General features: G+C 36.1%; 1 protein-coding gene across 1 annotated transcript; it reads right to left on the bottom strand.

The window, feature by feature from the left end:
* Positions 1-2,990: 2,990 nt before the first annotated feature.
* Positions 2,991-21,435, bottom strand: LOC577549 (lysine-specific histone demethylase 1B). Its single transcript, XM_030974424.1, has 17 exons — positions 21,307-21,435; positions 18,359-18,713; positions 17,878-17,967; positions 16,766-16,991; positions 16,036-16,225; positions 15,522-15,554; positions 14,674-14,858; positions 13,708-13,884; positions 12,912-13,121; positions 12,184-12,355; positions 11,454-11,581; positions 10,543-10,749; positions 9,496-9,612; positions 8,926-9,051; positions 7,982-8,107; positions 7,121-7,273; positions 2,991-6,604 (listed from the first exon to the last, which is right to left on the bottom strand). The coding sequence occupies exons 2-17, from the start codon at positions 18,694-18,696 to the stop codon at positions 6,521-6,523; spliced, it is 2,562 nt and encodes an 853-aa protein (XP_030830284.1). The 5' UTR covers positions 18,697-18,713; positions 21,307-21,435; the 3' UTR covers positions 2,991-6,520.
* Positions 21,436-21,878: the final 443 nt, after the last annotated feature.

Genomic DNA, 21,878 nt, shown 5'->3' with positions numbered 1-21,878 from the left:
TGTTTCTTAGTCAGTTATAGTATGTGCTCCTATGTGTTCTGTTTCTCATTATCTATGCACAAATTCAAACACTTCAACTTTTCCAAAAATTGAAATGTGCATCTATCGTCTTTAAGTGTGAGTAGTAGCTCGTTCACTGCCAATATTTCAGAATATATATCGGTTATCAGAAGGAGAAAATAAGAATGAAGCAGAATCTTCTCTGATTCTATCTTTATGTCACGGAAGTTAATAATCCTTTGTTCTTCTCTCTCCTTGTGTGTTTACCATATCACTTTCATTCTCTAGGCTTCTCATTCTTCTTCTGTATCTCTATTCTCTTATTTCTCGCATTATATCTGTTTCTTTCCCTCCCTCCCCACCCCTCTTGCTCTCTCTCTCTCTCTCCCTTTAGTTCATCATTTAAGCCAGCAGGGTATATATATATATATATATATATATATATATATATATATATATATATAAAAGTGTGAGAATTCTCAACTTTGACATGACTATATATATATATATATATATATAGTCAATATTGTTTGTTGTAATAAATTATGTCAATAAAGATTGTATACATGTATACTACCAATGAATCACATTATATTACTGTAAATTAATGCTCATGAATGAAAATATTGTCAGTTATTCAGACTTTTGTAAATGTGTGTATATATTTTGGATATAAAATGTATAGATAAAGTTTATAGTACTAGATGTAGAACATATAATCATGATGGCCCGACATGCTCTGATGTATGTACAGGTCTGAGATGAGCATATCATCTGTTTGGAGCCAGAAGGGTGTTAACTCATACTCTAACACAGAGTTAATGCCCTTCTGGCTCTGAATGGATGATATGTATATTATTTTAAGCAACTCATGTAATTGTCAAGTGCAACTTTCTAGTAGTTTCTTTGTTAAGAGCTTCAATCAAGGTTTAATCAAAATGTGATAAGGAATATTCTATGTTTTGTTGCAATTATGTTATCTTATCTCTGAATAATATGTTTATTAATGAATGAAGTATATTATGTTTAAGTACCCGCCCTCCCCCCCCCCCCCTTTTTTTTATTTTATAGATATGACGTGAGAGGTATTATACCTTTGGGTTCTTGTTCCGTCCACCTTACTATCTTGTTTTGGTGATATGTCAAGAATCATTTGGGTAAAGGGACAAAAAAGATCTCAATATAGAATGCATATTAGAAAGAATACTTTGAGAATTTGTATAACCTTTGGCCATGTTTTCAAGTTGCATCTGTTTTATTGCCATGGAGAAGGACTTTCTAGACTGGGATGATTGGGTTGGTGGTAAAGTCAAAATTCCATTTAGAACCTGAATATTCACAGATCTTGCAATCAGATTTTGTATAATCAAACAGATATTTTGCAATTTATTGAAAAGTCGTTGAAGATCCTTGACCTCCATGCTCTTGATATACATCATTGGTCTTGTAATAACATCACAATGATCTGTATGTGTCAATCCTGTGGATATAACATGTGGGGTTCTCATATTGAGAGGTCAAATACAGTTACATCCATTCCATTTTGACATATTCTAGTCCACCAACAATGGATCAATTTTCACTGATGAAAATTTGGTTGTGGTCATTTATAGTTATGTGAGAAAGGGACGCAAGTTAACAGACGTATATGATTTATTCACTCGTGGGTAAAAGAATGTAAATTAGGCATACTGTAGATGATTGTACAGGATGCACAGATTTCCTCTACAATGTATTCCGAATGTGTAAAATGACATAAAATCACTCCTAGCCTTCATTGATTAATACGGTGGTCTCAGATAGCAGGTCTTTGCGATTGTCAGAAGAAAGCTTTCGTTAATCATGTGTATGATTAATAGCACTTTTTTTTTCCTTCCAAGTTTCTCTTCTGTAATTTGGAATGGCCAGTTAAAGGATTGTTGTTTTATCCCTTACTTTTGTCCCTCATCTGTCTTCAGCCTCATTCTCTTAGAACTGGTCCCCTATGACCAATAATGATATCTATAAGTTCATCTATAAATATTTCCCAAGTCGATCTCCTGAAGTTTATGTTAGAATCTATTAGATATATGTATTGCAGGTTCCTGCTCACTGATGTACATCAATGCTAATGGGCCTTCATAAGTTTGTTGTAGGATCTGTGGTATTGCTCACGATGCGTTTTCCACTTCAGAAGATCCATTTGGGAGTTATTTATATTTCTAGTCACTTACCATTATTGATAATATGGGACTGGACAGGTAGGCATAAAGATATGATGCAAAGTAACTTCACTATCATTGCTACAGCTAGTCTGTATTCTATTTATTTGCAAGCTGTATGAGGTACAGTTAGGATACTTAAATATATATGCATATGAATATAGAGAGCATAGTTACATAATCGAATGATTTAGGTGCTCTCATGGACATTTTTATCAAGCTCTATAAAATTATCTGGTAATGTCTTTTGCCAAAATTATTTTGTTATAGTGAAACAATAAAAGAATATGATTTTTATCAGAGATTTTAACTGCAGTCTGTGCCATTCTTTCTTCATCACGGTCATCCTATGTTTATCAATCCCCCCCCCCCTTTCTCTTTCTACGTTGTACCAAGGACACTCGTAAGAACTGCACCTTTACTTTGATAACCACTCATAAAATGAAGATTTCCTTGGTATAGAGAATCTTGTTAATTTGTTAATTCAAGGTCCTTTCATGTAGGGTTAGGGTTCATGAAAGTAGGTCCTCGGTATTGCAATTAATTTCCAAACTGGCCTTGGTATGTTATATTTCCTCAAAAAATGTGTGTCTTCAAATATGTAATAATATACTGATGTGTATTACGAGTCCTTTACACCACAAGTTTGCATGTGTGTGCGTGTGTGTGTGTGCGTGTGTGTGTGTCTCTCTCTCTCTCTATCATCAAACATCCCAGCTATTATACTACAATATCGCAATGTGGTTCCACTTCAAAATGAAATAATGCACATTAATACATACAAAATGATAGTATTCTATTTTCTCTGACTCTTGTTTTATTTCTACATATTAACATATTTACATTACAGTTTCAAGTTTGACCCTTTCTCTTACACTAAAAGCAAATATATGTATGGTATCTCTCATTGCATCGTCTAGGAACCTGAAAGAAAAAAAAAAGTTTTCCTCTGTAGAAAAATACATGGTAAAGATATTTCACTCAGCGCTCAGGAAAACAAGTGAACCAAGACTGTAAATATTGTTTGTGTAAGTGAATGAGGTTACATGACTGATGGAATAGTCACTGCATTTCAGGGGAGAAACATTTATAAATATCATACAGTTCACTCACAGCATGCATAAAAGTTAGATGTATCAAATAAAGAAGACTCGATGCAAAGTAAATGCAAATCGACAAAATCGTTTTACAATGAATTTTTTTGTACAGGAAAATTAGAGATAAAAATGCACAACAAAACTGGCATATGCAGTATGGTTTCTACAAAGGTGATCTGGAGTTCTAGTAATTGGTGCTATACCTTAGAAGAAAGACGTTCTGCAATGTTTGTTACAAGGTAAATAGGATATTTGCCCTACAAAAAGGTACTGGTCAAAATTGCTGATAAAATAATCAGAACAATAATTGAAGGGCAAGTCAAAGACCATGGGATGTGATCATGTGCCTATCATGTGCCTATCATGTGCCTATCATGTGCCTATCATGTGCATATCATTAACAAGAATAAAGAAAACTCTACAGAAAAACCACATCACATAATTGCAAGTGTAATTTTCTTTGTGATATGATTCTGATCTAAACTCTAGTAAGGATACCAACTTGATAAAATCATTACATAATACTTCAAATTGTGGTGATGTCTGTGACGTATGGGTGAAAATTTGGACTTAATCTGTAAAATAATACCTACTGTAGCAGAACAAATACTGAATTTAGTTTGTTTCTCTAACCTCAAAGAGAAGGGACAACATTCCTGATGGCTGAAGGAGGATGATTCAATATACATTCATGTAAATACTGAATTGCTCATTACTTAAATTGAGAACTGATCTTATTACTAACATGAATGAGCTTTGGTATATTAATTTTATCATCCAGTTCACTCTGTACCATAGGTCAAAGTTCAAAGTTTATTTTTACAGATGACTTATATTTACAGTGGATAAAGAAAAGAAAAGACAGAACAAAGTTTTAAATATTACATTTTGAATAAGAACTTACTAGGATATTACACACATACACATCAAATTTGAAGACTAAACTGTACAAATATAGACAATAAATAATACAAAAGAATCAAGGCTTGTTAACGACTACTTTTCTGACTACATGAATTAATTTGTAAAACAAATTTTTGAAGCAAGGGATGTATGTTTCTTTCTCATTGATTCTAGAGTTAAAGTGAAAATCTAGTAAGAATGAAAACAAATGAAATCAAAATAGAGTCATTTCAAATAATTGACAAAAAGATGCAGAGAAGTTATTGTTCTTGGGTGATAATTCAATTTCTTACATCTATGATTACATTAACATTGCAAATTGTAAGAGACTGTTTCTGCCCTCCTTGTTCCTAGCCTAGGAAAGTATGTTACTATGATGGCACTCTTTACTTGATATCATCTAAGTACAACTTTGTAAAGCGCTTAGAAACATTGTAATAAGCGCTATATAAATATAATGTATTATTATTATCCAGTTTTTAATAATGTGAGGTTATAAATGTGAAATTCAAACCTTTTTAAGAATACAAGACTGTAGACAGGGGAGGATATACATGTCTAATAGTTGGGACATGAAGAAATGAAAGTAAAAAAAGACTATATTAATAATAATATTTTCTTTTTAAATCACTGATCTAAACATGACCAACAAAAAATCTTGTAACAACAACTTGGAATGATTTCTATGTTTAATAATAGTTTACATTCTGAATATAATATAAAGTTTGGTATTATTTAAATTGATCAAAATACAGACCAGAGAAAAGTGCAAAATACATGTAGTCAACAATAACATTGGGAATCCAGCAAGTGACATGAAAAAGTTTTCTCTGTTTTCTAATTTTTGTAGCCATGTCAATGAAAAGTACTGTACTGAAATAAGCACAAAAAAAATCACCATGAAGGAAAATACTAACATTACTGCAACCATCTAATAAGACTATCAATGAAAAGAATACTTGCAGAATATTTCACTCACATTAAAAATCTAGAAATGATAGTTGGGATTGGGATGAATACTAGAGAATAGCTGGAATAATTGCATTCAAACAGAAAAGGAAACCACAATACATTCAATGTAATATTTGTAACTGCTTAATACATTATAAATATTCCATGTGTCATATTTCATATTTGCATACTATTGTGCAGTGGGGTGTACTCATCACAGATGCATGCAGCATTAACACAAGAGATGTACTAGCCAAATGGTTTCAATGCTTGACTAACAACACTGTGTAAAACCTTCGGGTAAACTACTGCCACTGCCATTGTATAAACATGAAAGTCAACTTACCGGTATGTCTATACTACTTCGTCATGCTGATTACTTTTCAAACTATAACCTTCCCTTGGCTTTCAACTTTAAAGGGACTTCAGATACTCTTAATCCTTTCTTCCACAGGTACCCTTTCTTACGTGAAAATCAACTCCTTTAAGATTATTATTCAATATTCAATAATGATGTTTGCGGTTTAAATGAATTATAAGGTTTTGTACAGAAGCTTGAGATTGTTGGAAACTTAAATATTATATAGACATTTTCTTTTGTACAAGTTATATCAATACTAATTAATTGTAAGTCACGCAAAAATTCAATTTTTGTTGGTATTTTTATATACAGTGAACTCAATGATGAATAGATTGCATTGCAAAACTTTAGAGAGTGAAAATGAATCAATTTTACCCAAGAACCTGATGGGTCTTATTTTTCCAGTCTATTTATAGAAATATTTTCAAAATGTTATGAAATAATTATGTTTTTTTGTTTACAATGTGGAGTAGGAGTACTGTTGGATGATATGTTTGATACTCGTTGTGAGTTATCTGTTTAGTACATATGGCCAAGAAGAATGGTCTTCAGATGATATTTGAACTATTCAGTTGCCTGACCTGAGCTATATGAAGCCAAGTCCCACTGATAGATAAATAAGTATTCACATAACATCACATTGATTTATTATTGAAGTTATTTGCATTATGAAACAATAGTCCAAAGGTTACTATGATTCAATGTGAACATGCCCAACCTATAAAACTTCATTTCATAATCAATGTAGATGACGCATACACACGAGACCTGTTCATTTGGATGAACATGTGAGGCCCTCCATGAGGATGTTTGAAGACCACCACGACTTATCCATTCAGTTTCAGCTCGATTGACATGATAGGACACAACTCCATTCAGGTTAAAGATCAGAAGCATATAACAATCAGAGCATGGTTATGCTTTGATGTGTGAATATATCCACAGAGGCATACTGAAAACAATCCCATGTCACTGTAATGTCTTAGGGTGCGTTCATACAATCCTCATCATAATGCAATGATCTTGTTAGCTTCTCTGATTCCACTGAGGTAGGCTCCTGTTACTGTCTGAGGAAAACTTCTATTTGTTGCCTGAAAGAAGAACAGAACAAATTGGTAAGCTCTTCCATTACATTACTGACAATGCTTCCAATTACAGCTCAAATACCCAATTCACTTTCCCAAATGCTTTTATCAAGTGTATCTGGCTAAAACAGATCCCTGCTGATCTGACTGAGAGAGCTTCTAATTTGCAAGTGTGAATGGGGTTTAGTGAAACTTCTACCTGTTGCAATGTTCCCTGAAGTTTAGTGTAAATCTCTAAACCCTCAATAATGTCAGGTTGATTGGGTTGACTGTTGATTAAACAATATCTTTACAACAGGATTACAAGACCCAATGTAATTTGAAATTTTACAAAATTCAACTCTTAAGTTCAAGCTTGGTGTGACTTTTTGATCCCTAAATGTCCATGATGTAAATTAAATTTAGATCTTAACATTAGATGTATTGGGGAGTCAAAACATATAATCTTTGCTACAGACTTTAGAAGAGCCATTGTTCTCAAACACAAAATTTAAAATTCTTGAGAATCTAAAGATTACTTACTTCTCCTGCAAAGAAGATCTTCTCATCGATGCATTCAGCCAGGACATCATACGTCTCTCCGCTAGCACCGGAAGCTATGAAGCTATATGACATACCAGCAAACTCATCCTTGTGCCACTGGGTTACAAAGTACTTGCTTGGGTTGGGAACCGTCTGCAAAAAATGACACCCCATATTTTATCGATTTTAATCTAATCAATGTTTCATTTTTAGACAAGGTTTTTTGAAAGTATAAAGTAACATTGCACATGTTAGGTGTTATGGTCCAGTGGATAAGTCTCCGGACTGTGAACCACAAGGTACAGGGTTTGAATCCCTGTTGCAGCACTAACATCCTTTGGCAAGACATTAATCTACATTTGCCACACTCGACCCAAGTGAGGTAAATGGGTACCTGGTAGGATTATTCCTTGAAATGCACTAAGCGCTGGTAACGGCTGCCAGAGCTAAAGCTAGGGTAACAATTTCCAAAGTTCTTTGAACCGCATAGGGACATTATATCATAATGTGTTTATGCGCTATACAAGAACAGATTATCATTATATTACAGACAGATGATAGGGATAATGTCTATGTCATTCCTCCCAACATTCTACAGTAAATATAAACAATTTCTGTATTTACAAATACAATGTCTTTTGTGTGCACTGACAAATAAGTTTTCAGAAAAGGTGAGGAATAACACTAATGAAATGAAGGCCCTTAAAAAAGGAATTTTCAGCAGCTAAACTATTTAACTTTGTATTTCCTATCTTTCTCTCTCCAGTGAAAATAAAATGAATTCTTAAGGAGTTAAAGCTCACATATTCCATATGGAAAATAGTTAGAGGCAACCATCTAGCAGAGATCTCAGATTCTTACCTGTTTAGGGAAGAGTTTCTTGAGACATGACAAGCATTTCTCCATCACTTCTTTCTCCGTCATCTCCTTGAGTTTCTGTACAGCATCACCACTGATGATTGACATCAACACATTACTCTCTTTATTCTGGTGGTAAAAAAGACAAAGATACAGATAAAAACAAATAATTTGTGTATTTATCTTTGATTCTTTACTTGTATGATCTTGCATGATAATTCACATCTGAGCTTATCTATTAATATCATATGGATATAAAAGAAGGGCTATTGGACACCTGGGGGTGTTTCACAAAGAACTTATCTATGTTTGAACATTAGGGAGAGCCATTTGTAGCTTTAAAATAAAATATTCAAAAGCAAAAATTCAAGTATGTTAGACTTATCATAAATTCCACATCAAGAACATGAAATCTCCTTGATAATAGAAAATATGAATGATTAATATCAACATTTTATGCTTTTTGAAATAAATTTTACAAAATATTTTCAAAGATGCTAATGGCTTTCCATAATTTTTAAGTCCAACTTAGGATCTTTGTGAAACACCCCCTGGTCATTGTTTCATTACCATCTTCCTGTTAGCTTGGTGCTGCTGGTAAGTTCTGATGGAGCTTGTCAGTAAAACAATTCATTGATACTTGAGTTGGTATAGTGGTGATGCGTCTGGTATAACTATACAGCTACATTGACATCAATCATGGGCTGCATCTTTTGGATAGTGTTATCAATGGTTAATCTCAAAATATTATTACTCAAATCTGACTGTTACAAGTCTGGAAAAACATAATCTATAATCTAATTGCAGTAAAAAATATTAAAATGGACCTACTTTCTGGTAGGCTTGATGCTTATAACGGTACAACTTTTACTACAATGGCTTATTCTGTATTCAAATATGGAAACAAATTCAAACAACACAATGATTGAGCTTGCAGGTCAACTTACCCCATTGGACATGTCATAGAAGATAGAGAAGAATCCTCTGTCAGCAGGGTCTGTTGGAATGTAACCAAAGTAGTCTGTCTCTTCTACTTTCTTCTCCCAAAATCTGGAGGGAAACTGCAGCCCAATCTGTCAGAGAAAGGATAACAATCTTTTAATATTCAAAATATTATGTATTCACATCTAAGCTTTTGGAAGAATTGTTCTTTTAAAAGCCATTTGAAATAGATGAAAGACAAATATGCTTCAACTCTGTCAAAAGTATATAAAATAAAGATCCATACAGAATGCAACATAATTTCATTTCAAGGAGACACAATCTTGTAAGCAAACTGCTTGCAATGACATAAAAGAATAAATGGGTAAAAGAAAGCAAATCTGACCCAGTTAAGAATTACATTGTGAATTTCGTAATTCTAACAGATTGTCCAATTCATTTCAAATCATCTGTAAAATAGGTCTATTTTAAACCATGGGGACAATCCTTCATATTGAATTTTACAGGGTAGGATAACTGTACTATTTTTCACAGAGAAATGGGCTTGAATACAAAGGTCTGAGAATGTACTTTACCTTCTCAATGATCCCCGATCCTAGACTGTTGATTGCTTCTAGTTTGTCTTCAGGTAGAGGTGGTGTGAAGCTGATCACTTCAGACTGGAGTAACGCTAGAGGGATCGTCAAGAGAACCTGAATCATACAGAAAAAGGAGATTCAAAAGTACAACTTCATAATACACATTTATATATCTCTGATTTATACACATTTTTAGTGGCCACCTGTCTACAAAAACCACATTTTTTGTTTCCCTTAAAAATGGTTTCGACATGTATGACTGTACTACTATTTTGTATTATTCAAAGCAAAACTTTTCACAATTCAAGCAAAGTACTGAATTTTATACTGTCCTCTTCTAGCTTTCAAAAGTTATTTTGATTTGTCTGAAACTAACTAATAGATGTAGGTGTATGTGCCAGGAAACCATGACCAATAGTGATCCAACAAATGCTTGAGTGACAATTAGTGTTATGGTTAGGTTTAGTGTATGGTCCAGAGCTGAAGATGTTAAATCATGTACACAGAGCAACTGTTGCTGGAGTATGAGACACACAACTGAACAACACTGTAGTACCATACCTGCCAACATTTGAAAATAAGAAATAGAAATTTTTAGCAAGGTATGCCTTCAAAAATAAGAAATCGCACTTGCAGTGGCAGTGTAACTGGCAATACCCGGTAAATCTGTACCAAAAAGCGAATACAAATTCGCTGCTTGATCATGCAGCAATTCAACCCACACAATACATGAACTCTCAATTCGCGGCACATGATAAAACAAGCTTAATTTGGCTTTAGCACCCCCCCCCCCCAAAAAAAAAAGAGTTGGCAGGTATCTAGTACCTTCACCCTCTACGGTGAACATCTTTTACACAATAGCATGTAAATAATCACATTTTGTCTGTCTTATGACTATAGAAATATCTTCTATGGGGATCAATTTCAAAGTGCATGTAATGTAATGTAAGTGTACTAAGAACCAAAATTGTCTACACCTGCATATCTACATTTGTTTTCACCAGCTACAGTAGTGGAAGAATGTAAGTGAACATGACTGATTACCTTCTGAGCTGTTAATGTCTGGCCATCCTTGAGTGTAATGGTGATGTCATCAGCTGAATGGTTGACAGCCGTAACTTGGTGTTGTAGTCTTACATCCAGACCCTTTGCTAGTTCAGTAAAGACTGTGTGATAGCCTTCTTTCAGGAGACAATGATCACCAGCAAACTGAGCAAAGGCTTCGTTCTGATCCCAATGAAGGGAAGAAACCTTGAGATAATAAGACAGGAAGACTTTGACTGTCAGTGGAGTAAATAAGTGTACGCTACTGTATGTATTGAAAATTAGGGGATGGGGATTATGATTATGAATAGATTAATAACAAATAATCATAGATAATTAGCAATATACAACATTTTGAAGCAGCTGCCTATTTCTTTAAAGCTTTAAATCAAGAGGATGAGGATTTAAAGTGATAAATCACTGATTACATTTTTAGATAAGGCAGTTTATCTACACCAGTCTTTCTGAATCAATCAACTTGTAGGAAGCTGATGCAAAGCAAGGAATTAACTATTATTGTTATTATCATTACATCATTTTAGAGAGAGAGACAATTATTAATCCCACTATACAACAAACATGGTTACATTAATTGAACCCCATTCTAAAGTCTTGTTCAATTAGGACATCGGGCAGAGCTGAGGAATGAAATGGGTTATAAAAATATTGCAAAATTATTTACTTTACTTGAATCAAAGAGAACTGTTGCTGAGCTAGCGCCATGAGCGTCCCTGGACGGTGTGTGTGCTCTATAAGTTTACACTATTTTTATTATTATTAAAATGCATATAAAAAATGTGTATAATTCATTTACCTGTATCATTGTTTTCATTTGCCCTTTTCCTTCTATTTTAGGTGATTTACAGCATAATGCCCAAATAGGCATTACATATTGGCAATCTTCAACTTACCTTTGCTAGATTGCTGCCACATGCATACTCTAGATTACTGATGTGAAACTGTAAGAGTCTGTCTTCCTCCGCTGAGAATGTGAGATTGGTTTCATCCATGAAGGTCTGATGCATCTCCATGATTTTCTCTGAGGAACACACATAAAAGAAGTGATGATTAGAAACTTAAATGGAACCATAAGATACCAAAACATATTCTATTTTTCATAATGACATTTGATCCCAGTTTACATCTGCCATTTATGATTAACGGCTATCACTGGTCTGACATTTTGTCCGCTACTATAATGGCATTGACTCATATACTTAAGAGCAGAGTTAACAACCTTCTGGCTCTCCAGAGACAATTGATAGAATTTTGATGTACTGTTCTATTCTGCTAGAAATACTTTAACACCAGCCTTCATATACTTTACTGATCTCTGAGAATTGTCTAACTTTTGTTTTAAGTGGCCCAAACATTGTGGAGTGTGTGTGCAGCGCTTTGTAACTGCAAGGAAAAGGTGCTATATCAAATATCTTTTGGATTAGATTGGATTGTTCTGTTGTAGAGGGCCTAGCCTAGAGTCATTTCTGGATATGTGTGACAAAAAAAAACCCTCAAGATTGCTTTTTTTTAATGATGGTGTCTGTTTTGTATTGAGTTTCACGCTTCAAGCACCCGATCCACTTTACAGTATCTGCTCTATCTTGTTTGGTTTCTGTCTCATACGAAAAGAAGTTTACTCACTGCCTAGAGGTGAGTCTGAGCTTGAGAACTTGTCTTTCCTCCATTCAGCAATGGCATCTAGCATCGCATTAAAATGAAACTCAACCCGTTTGTCTACATGTAAGTCAGTCACCACACCTCCCTCTCCTAGCAGGTCACAGCGTTCATGCATCTTACGCAGCTTGAAACCACCCTGTAAAGAGGAATGCATTCAATAAGGTAAACTGATGGTATTCCGCAGCTCTGATGGTATCTGATGGTATTCTACAGCTTTGATAGTATCTGAAGGTATTCCACAGCTTTGATGGTACCTGATGGTATTCCACAGCTTTGATGGTATCTGATGGTATTCCACAGCTTTGATGGTATCTGATGGTAATTACAATATGATAGTATTCAAAGTGTAATTCATTCATGAAAATGAATTCAATGGTATACCTTTCATAGCCATTATATGCAAATCTGACTGAATATCAAAATTAAATATGAAAGTGAGACTCATACCACGGATGGCACTTGATATAGAACATTCAGAATGAATACAATATAGCATCATTATTCATCAGTTTGACTGAACTTCAAGGATCATGCTTTTTGTTTGCTTTAACTGAGCCACATAATAACTGAAAAATAACACTATTTGCAATTTGCAGACTTACTATCATTAAAGATATATGAACATTTCATCTAGTGAAAGTATTGGTTTTAACAGTAGATTTTGTATAACTCATAAGAGATGGGTAACTCACCTGTTCACACATGAGTGCAATAGGATTATTAATACATCCATTAACAATCTGGGCTCCTTTACCAACACATGATCCTAATGATTGATCATCCCAAACTCTTCCTCCAATCCTATCCCTAGCCTCAAGCATTGTGACATCACAACCCATGTTAGTCAGGTGACGGGCTGCAGCCAATCCTGCTACTCCTGCTCCTATCACAATGATCTTCCCCTGTCAAACCACACATTCAAAGGAAGAGAAGTCTCACACACACATCTATGATATTGCATTTTTTCAATATTTCACAGATAGACATGTATAGAAATAATAGAGCAACAATAATATTCTGTTTGTGCATAGCACATATCAAATTATGACATGAGCTTCCAAATACTAGGGATAGACTATTCTGACTTGAGCTTAACTACCAAGGTAAAGCTTTGTGGATTATTTAGCAATACATGTAACACTACGGGTACTAAATATGCAAAATTTCATCACAAGAATTCTCAGGGTGATCTCAAATTTGCTCTCTACTTTATTTCACCTGATATATACGTTTTAGGTTCAAGTTGTGATTGGGTCTAAGGTTACGTTTAGTTTTATGATAAATTTTAGGGTAGAAGTTGAATACTTCACAGCCATAACTACAAGATGTGCCATAAAATCATTCTTTCCATTAAAACCCTGGTCTTTTCTCTTCTTTCCTTATAACAGCAAAATTGTATGACATAGATCTGAATATAGTTATTTTCCTCCATTTGTCCATCTCTACTAATTATGGTCGGAATTTCCTGAAAATAGGTCCAGGACTTACCATCCCCACATCTCTACAGACTTGGAGCTCCTTAGGAGGGTCCCTGAGTAGTCCTGTGTTGATGAGTCCTTTCCGTGTCAGAAAGGCTACAATCGGTTCCAGGATCTCAGAACATTTTATCCTCACCAAGCCTCTCACAACGAGTCTCTGTGTACAGATATGAGCTGTCAGGAATTCCTAATAAAAAAACCAAGCAGATTATAAACAATAAACATATGTAAATATTAGCTCAGATGAATGGAACTAGGTTCATATCAGATTGTTCTCAGCTCTATGGAAACATGGGCAAATAAAAGTTATATTGTTCCATATTTTACTGACCTCACCTAAGATTTTTGTATACTTGATTATTGCAGGAAGTCAATAGCACTTCTAAGAGTTGAGATAAGACCAGGGAGGTGTTTCACAAAGATCCTAAGTAGAACTTAACTCTAAGTTGGACTTAAATATTATGGAGAGCCATTTGTAGCCTTAGAATAAAATATATTCAAAAGCAAAAATGGAAGTATTTTAGACTTTTAATCAATTCCACATTGAGAACATCAAATCTCCTTGATAACAGACAATATGAATGATTTGAATCACCATTTTATGCCTATTAAACTAACTTTAACAAAATATTTTCAATGATGCTAACGGCTTTCCATAACTGTTAATTCCAACTTAGAGATAAGTTCAACTTAGGATCTTTGTGAAACACCCCCCAGGTGTGAAGAGAAGTTAAACACAAGATGACAATTTACGTTCAGAACTCCTGGATACTTGGTAACATATGGACACCAAATAAGTGAATACCCTAGACTTGTCCAGGGGGGCGTTTCACAAAACTTGTCATCAGTGACAAATGCGGTTTTTGTTATAAGCTACTGAAATCCTTGCTTCTGATTGGTTATCAGCGGATTTGTCACTGATTTTTGTCAGTTGTCATTAGAAAAAGGCTTGGTGAAACAGGTCCCAGATACTTACTTTACATCTCTGAGCCCACAAGGCTAGGACCAGGTTCCTGAGAGCTAGATACATCTGTTGCTCCCTCTCAAACTCAGGGAACTCTTCCACTTCCTCATGCTCCATCACATCAGGGCAGATACACAGAGCTTTACCCTGTTCATCCGGCTGGTAGAATGGCTGGAAGTATGGACTCACTCCTGCAGCTGATGGAGCAAATGGAGTAATCATAATCAAGATAATAACTATCTCTTTTAAAGCCTGTCTGTACTAGTTTGGCCAGGAGGGATTAGACCACCCAGAGTGGTCACTGACAGGTGGCTATCTCATCAACTCAGCTCTCGATTAACATAAGAAAATGAGGATCATGAGGGACCAACAGGCACTGCTAAGGCATTGTTTTCTATATAGAGGGAGCAAGTAACTATAAGTAGTGCAGTGGGGCTTTACAGCACCTTACTTGTTGTGATGTAACAGACCAAAGCCCTTACAGTGAGCACCAATAGAGGTACCATGGTCTAGAGAATGAGTTATCAGACTAAGTGGATCACATGGTAAACCAATGGAAATCCTTGCCTCAGCACTGTCCTTTGACAAGTCATCTATCTACTTTTCCTACCTCGACCCAGGTGAGGTAAATGGAATCCTATTAAGACTCAATTAGTTGAATTTATATTAATATATAAAACCCTACCCTTTTTTTTCTTCTTGTTTCTACATTTTTTTTCTCTGTCATGTCTCAATTCTCCTAATGATGATGTTTAAATATACCACACATAAGAAACAAAGAAGATACATACATAAACAATAAACATGCAAACAGTATTATCTATAACATGCACTGAATCTCAAGTTAGTTCTTCACTTACCAAAAGGTTCTTCTCCTTCAGATGTCAATGAACCTAAAAGAGAGAAAGACAATAGATGTTTAGTTTATCTTCATCAATCTGTATGATACCACAAGAAAATGATGTTGCTAACATAACAGTACTATCAGAACTTTTAAATGTGGATCTTATATTAAATATCAAAATGTATAATGTTGCACAGACAGTAGTACTGATTTCGATTTAAACACTTTAGACTACCGAGTACTGAAACTAGAATGTATAAGATTGAACAAACAACACTACAGAGACAGCATACCCATGTTCAGTTTCATATACTTGAAGAGTTCCAATTTCAACCCTACACAAAACAACAACTTACCCTTTCCTTTCTCTACGCTAAACCCTTATCTAAACCGGAGACCTAACTTATAATCCAATCGCATCCCTCATCTTACATCTCTGACAAAATAAAGTATGGACAAAACTTCCAATCCTCAATATGTAAATATGAATTCCACATTGATGTAGTCAATTACTTGAAAGAGAAACTGACCTCCTTTCCTTGATGCTATGGGACAGGATGCACTGAGACCCACTCCATCAGGGAAGTAAGATGTGAGGAACGGAGCAGCAGGAGAGGTCTTAAGGAGTGGTGGCATGACGAGGAGAGATAACCATTCTAGATCAAACGTCTGTTCAACACGATGGTCCTGTAGTACGGTACAATGATCTGATGGTGTGCCCTGTGAGGAAGGTTTAAAGGGTAAATCTAAAGCTTTAACGACAGTGGAGAAATGTCCAGTTTGTTGTTGTGATAGTGAGGGCTATTAAACATTTCAATGGTAGTGTATGTGCCCGACCAAGTAGTCCCTGGACTATCATTGCCCAGACAACACAAGTAGTCCCTGGACTATCATTGCCCAGACAACACAAGCCCAATTTGACAATTATTCCCTGCACAACAACTATTAACCCCCGCCCCTCCACACCACATTGACAGTTCCGCTAGGACAATTTACTCTATGACGGCTACAAAAAGGTTTGTTTATTTAAGGTATTTGCCAGGGGTAATTGTTCTATCTGCGGGGTGTTAATGTAGGGGTTAAAAGTGGAAATGTCTCTTTGGATTCATAAGACATGACTGTTCTCTCTTTACAAAATTATAATGCTATGATCTGATTTATCTGGTCTGCTGATGTTCACTGCATTCTGGTACCCTCATTCTTGACCAACTGTAAATTTGATCTTACTAAACTTTATAAATATTGAAAGCAATAGCTGACCTGTTTTGCTCCTGCCTCATATCCGCAGACATAGCTCTGTATGATCTCCAGTGTTACTATATTCTTGGAGGGGAATTCTCTCCATTTGCCACAGCCAGGTTGGGTGCATTGAAGCCAGAAGGGAAGCACTTTATCTGACATGTAGGACTTGAGACTAGGCTCAGTCTTGCCATTGCTACCCCAAACACGCTTCCAATTAGAGACGAGCTGATAACCTTGATGATGGCTACAAAATAGACAGAAAAATACACAGCAGTTTATAGGTAAGGGATCTAGAGTGGTCATTTTAAATTTTAAAAAAGCTCCAACCCAGAAGTAAGGTGCTTTTCACCAGAAAAAAAATCCAAGGAAACATATCCATAAAAACAAATTAAGGTAAAAAAAAAGATTATGAATCATAAATTTCAGAATATTTTAAAGACTAAGGAGATCAACCGATTTTGAGACAAAGTTGCAACTCAGTCATGAGTTTGTAATGACATTCCCTCACTACTCACCAATGTTTTGTTTTTGTGTTTTTTTTACTTCAAGTTCTCACAAATCCTTGTTAATCATTTCAGATGATTGTTTTCATTGCTATTATTATTATTGGAAATGGTGTATGAATAGTGTTGTTAAAGGTAAAGACCAGTATTAGAAACGCCCCAATTTCAAACAATGAAATGGAAGCTCTTATTACCAATCATGTGAAAGAATACGTTTTGAATAATACATGATGATAAACATTTTGCCGGGAAACCGCCTACTAATTGATATATTTGGTAAATCAGTTTATATATTGGTATGTGAGAGATAAAAATGCATGTATTGCGCAAGTGTGCGTAGTCCCATATACATCTTTCTGTGTACAGTGCTTGTAACTTTATGAAGACTTGGCCAAATTTCTTATCATTTTGATGATTCCAGAACCTTGCAGTACATCTATGCTAGATGATCAACCTTTTCTGATCGATTTCACAATGTTTCTTTCACAATGCAATCGCATGACCATAACTGGTCTTTATCTTTAAGGTAAGATCTAATGACCTCTATAATGTGCTTTTGTACAGCCTTATTAGAAAGGGTAAGTCAAATTTGAATACAGGCTTATCAATTATTATCAATGCACTCACCTTCTGTAGAAGTAGTCAAAGCATTCATTACAGTAATGCTCTCCTGCTGAGAGATGATACCATCTAGCTGTAGAACCAGCACCAGCACAACTACAAAGAAACACGAGGATACCATTAGCAACAAACCATGCAACAAACTCAAAGGACAAGCAACCTTTCTTATATGCATATGGTACTTGAGTAAAGCATTGAGATAACAAACACAGTTTTGTTCAAGTTAAATAAAAGGAAATTTGGTGCCTCACACCAAATTTTGTTTACAATTTACTACAGAGATTTCATATTTTTTATGTACTAATGCCTAGTACAAGAATAAAAGTAACCCCCTCCCCCCCCCCCCCTGAAAAATACTCCTGGGTTCTGCCATTGGTCCTTAGAGGCTACGAAGATCGACCTACAACTCAGCAACTTGACTGACAAAATGTAGACAATATCAGCATGTAAGAGTCTTGTGATAAATGGTTTGAAATGTTTTGCTCACCGATCTGAAGCATTGGCAAAGCATTGTGGGATCTTGGCTGGGCATCTGCTCTTCTCACAGCTACGAAGAGGTTTCTTGGAGTCCTTGTCAGCTTTCCTCTCTTTCTGCCCCTCTGGTGATTTCTTCTGGCTGGGTCTAGCAGTAGACCTTGGGGCACTGGGAGTGGCCTTGGTGCTGGTTGGTTTGGGTGTGGTCAGTTTGGGTGTGGTCAGTTTGGGGGAGGCAGCAGCTACTGGTGTGGATGATGTTGGGGGTTTCTTTGGAGTTTTCTTAGGAGGTCCTGGAGATTCCTCCTCCTCAGCATATTTTGCTGGCTTCCGTTTGATTCTTGTTGACATAGCTTATTAATTGTATCCTGAAACAAAGCAGATGATCAGTATAAATATAGATTAATTTTCAATTGATGCATAACATACTTAAGTACTATACTCTTCCATCGGACTCTTACAGACCTAAATCAGACAAGTCGCTTTTCAATTTTCAACCTTGATCATTTCAGATAAATATTTGTGAAAAACACAATTGTTTATATTTTTTTTACTAAGAATAGTTAATATACATGTAAGGGTGTATTTTGTGTAAACTATCATATGCAAATATGGGGGGGGGGGGGGGGGGGGGCACCCATCTAAAAAAAAAAAACTGATTCACTGGTCATGGAAGATCAGAGACATCTCCGTAGCCGTAGACATAGCTGGTGAATAAAGTTATGATTGTCTTGACCAACCAAAAAAAATACACGGGGGCGGAGGGCGGATTCGCCCGGGAAAGACCATAAACAGCCCCCGAAATAGGCTCAAAATCCGATTTCGGGGGCGACATCAAAAAGTGAAATGATCTCAAATCGCCCCCGTAACGATTACGAGCGGTCGCGCGCCCTCTTCTAGCTTCGTATTCATTGCGTGCATTTCTTGGTCCGCGCGCTGAATCTCCGTGTAAAATTGTATAAACAAAAATCGGTCGTAAAAAAACTCGAACCATATTCCATACCTTACCTGGCTTACCATGTCGCACGCAAGTACGCCAAAAACACGTACATTTTCGCAGTTGCGAGAGATCGAGACGGAGCGTAGGGGTCGAGTTTTTGGCGGTCGATTTTGTTTTGGTAGAAGCTGAATCTAGACCATGAACCACTAAATGATCGCGAAACTGCAATCAATTTCCATCACGAATTCACGATTGCCGCAATTTTATAAAGTTTCCATAAATAGAGGTATGAAATTAAAGCCTATTTTGTGATATTCTCGCCATGTTTACGTAATTTTGATAATCATTTCTTAAAAGTAAAGAAAATCAGACAAAATCACCGTGACTGACACGCATTTGTACAATACAGTGCATTGCCGCTGTGCAGTGTGTGTGAGTGAAGATGGGCTAAAGCTCCAACACCGGCAGCGCAGGCGTCCGGCAGCGCAGGCGTCCGACGCCTGCGGCGCCGGTGTTGAAGTTTCCTGCAGCTGCAGTGTGGGCGTGAGTTGGGCTGAGCTCGAGTCGAAGAGATTTGACACTTTGAAATTGTTATCTGTTGGTTTGCATCATTATTGGCGCGATTTCAATCTAGTTTCGTGAATAGATTTACGAAACCTGAGCTTAGAATTAGTAAAAGTATTACTAATGTCTATGTTTTTAAACGACTGTCTGATTTTCTTGTGAAAATTTTACTTTGAAAAATGATTATCGAAATTCATGGCCAGAAATAGTCACAATCTAGGGTCTATTATGTTACAGTTCTTGCATCAAATCAATACATGAAAACTTAGTTATTGAACTAGAAAAAGGGGTTTCTTTTTTAATAGGCAATTATGAAGCAGGAAGCCCGAAACCTTAGCCTACTAAACAAATCTCAACAAACTGTAGGCCTATCCTTTTATGAATTAACGAAAAAGTAGCCCCAGAAAAAAGAGCCCCCGAAATGGAAAAAGAGCCCCCGAAAGTTGAAAAAGTAGCCCCCGAAAATTTCCCCAAAATTTGAAATGGAGCCCCCGAAATGAAAAACTTAATTTTTTGCCTGGTCTTGACGTTGGTTTCGAAAGCAGCCCCTGGGGTACAAGGTTATCTTAAATATTATTAGTGGTCTAAATTCTCTTAAGTGGAACTCTCTCCAAGACAGACGCGAAGCTCACCGTCTAAGCTGTTTCCACAAAATGTCACATGGCCAGCTGGACATAGACCTCTAGATGCCCGAACCCACATTAAACCTAAACCAGATCATAGCAGACGTGGGCACTCAAGTCAGTTCAAAATACCATTAACCAGATTAGATGTATACAAGAACTCATTTTGTCCATGCACAACCAGAGCATGGAATAATCTCGATCCGATTTTAGTATCCCTGACTGACTCAGCAAAGTTTAAAGTAGCACTCCTTCCGAAATAAGTCCACCCTCTGCCACCACGACCTCCACTCCAGTTTAAATTCCACTAGGAATCTTTTGGAGGAACAACAACCAAGTACCAAGTACCAAGTGATCGATTGACAGTATGCAAGAGAGTTCAGAATCACACAGAATTCAGACTGAATATACACAAACTTCGTAACTGACCACTCAGAGTCAGAATCTCACTCACACGTCACACATCAAGCTAAAAAAAATATCTATAAAATGTACACCTTACGCAAAGAGGAAAAACAAGAAAAAAGATCAAACATGTAGTGTGGAATTGTTCTCAAAATAACACAGAGACAACTGAAATTTATGAATACAGGGGCCGGGGGAAAACTCTATCCTCGTTTCGCCATCAGCCGAAATTCTCAAACACCCTGAACTTGCCATCTTGCCCAACAAATAAATCTCCGAGTGGGGCTGTACAAACTCTAACGGCCGAACAAAGACAAATATTAATTTCATTATTTCACACCAGACTTCGTATTATTTCATTGACGTATGCACGTATCAGTGTTCATACGTTCAAATATTATTTTAAAGATAAAATTGAGCATACATTACCTAAATATGAACGTTCAAGGTCTGGTTGCAATTCGACATTTGACACAAGCTCCGACCGCGTTCATAGAGGTCACGCTACGGACTACAGTATCAGACGCCAAATGATTTCATGCGCGCGCTCGATGCCCAGTCCAGGGTATGTGAGTTACCTCCCTGCCCAGTCTATCCAAGAAGTTGCTGGTAACTTCTTGGTCTAGATCTATCTCAAAATGCCCTCTTTATCTGTTTATTGTTTTAGTAGGCCCTATGTGACAAACATTTACCCCGGCATTTTCCATGAGAACCTTCAGTTTGTTCAATTAATCGACTAGAGGAAATCAAGAATTTTGATTGATAACGACTGGCGATTTTAGCATGAATAATTACACAAATCAAAGCAAGCACTTTGGAGCATTTTTTTTTTTGGGGGGGGGGTGCAATTGGGTACGTACCTATTTTACCCGGGCTATTTTATTTATTTTCAGTCTTCATTTTATGAATATTTATGCTTCAGTCATTTTACAAATTTCTCCCATTTTATTGTTTTTTTTTACAGGGTTTAGAGACTAGTCTCCGAGTCAGTGGTGTCTTGA

This window comes from Strongylocentrotus purpuratus, unplaced genomic scaffold (genome assembly GCF_000002235.5).
Source record: "Strongylocentrotus purpuratus isolate Spur 01 unplaced genomic scaffold, Spur_5.0 spur5_scaffold_7, whole genome shotgun sequence".
NCBI classification, from domain to species: Eukaryota; Metazoa; Echinodermata; class Echinoidea; order Camarodonta; family Strongylocentrotidae; genus Strongylocentrotus; species Strongylocentrotus purpuratus.
This window is presented reverse-complemented; position numbering and strand designations above follow the sequence as displayed.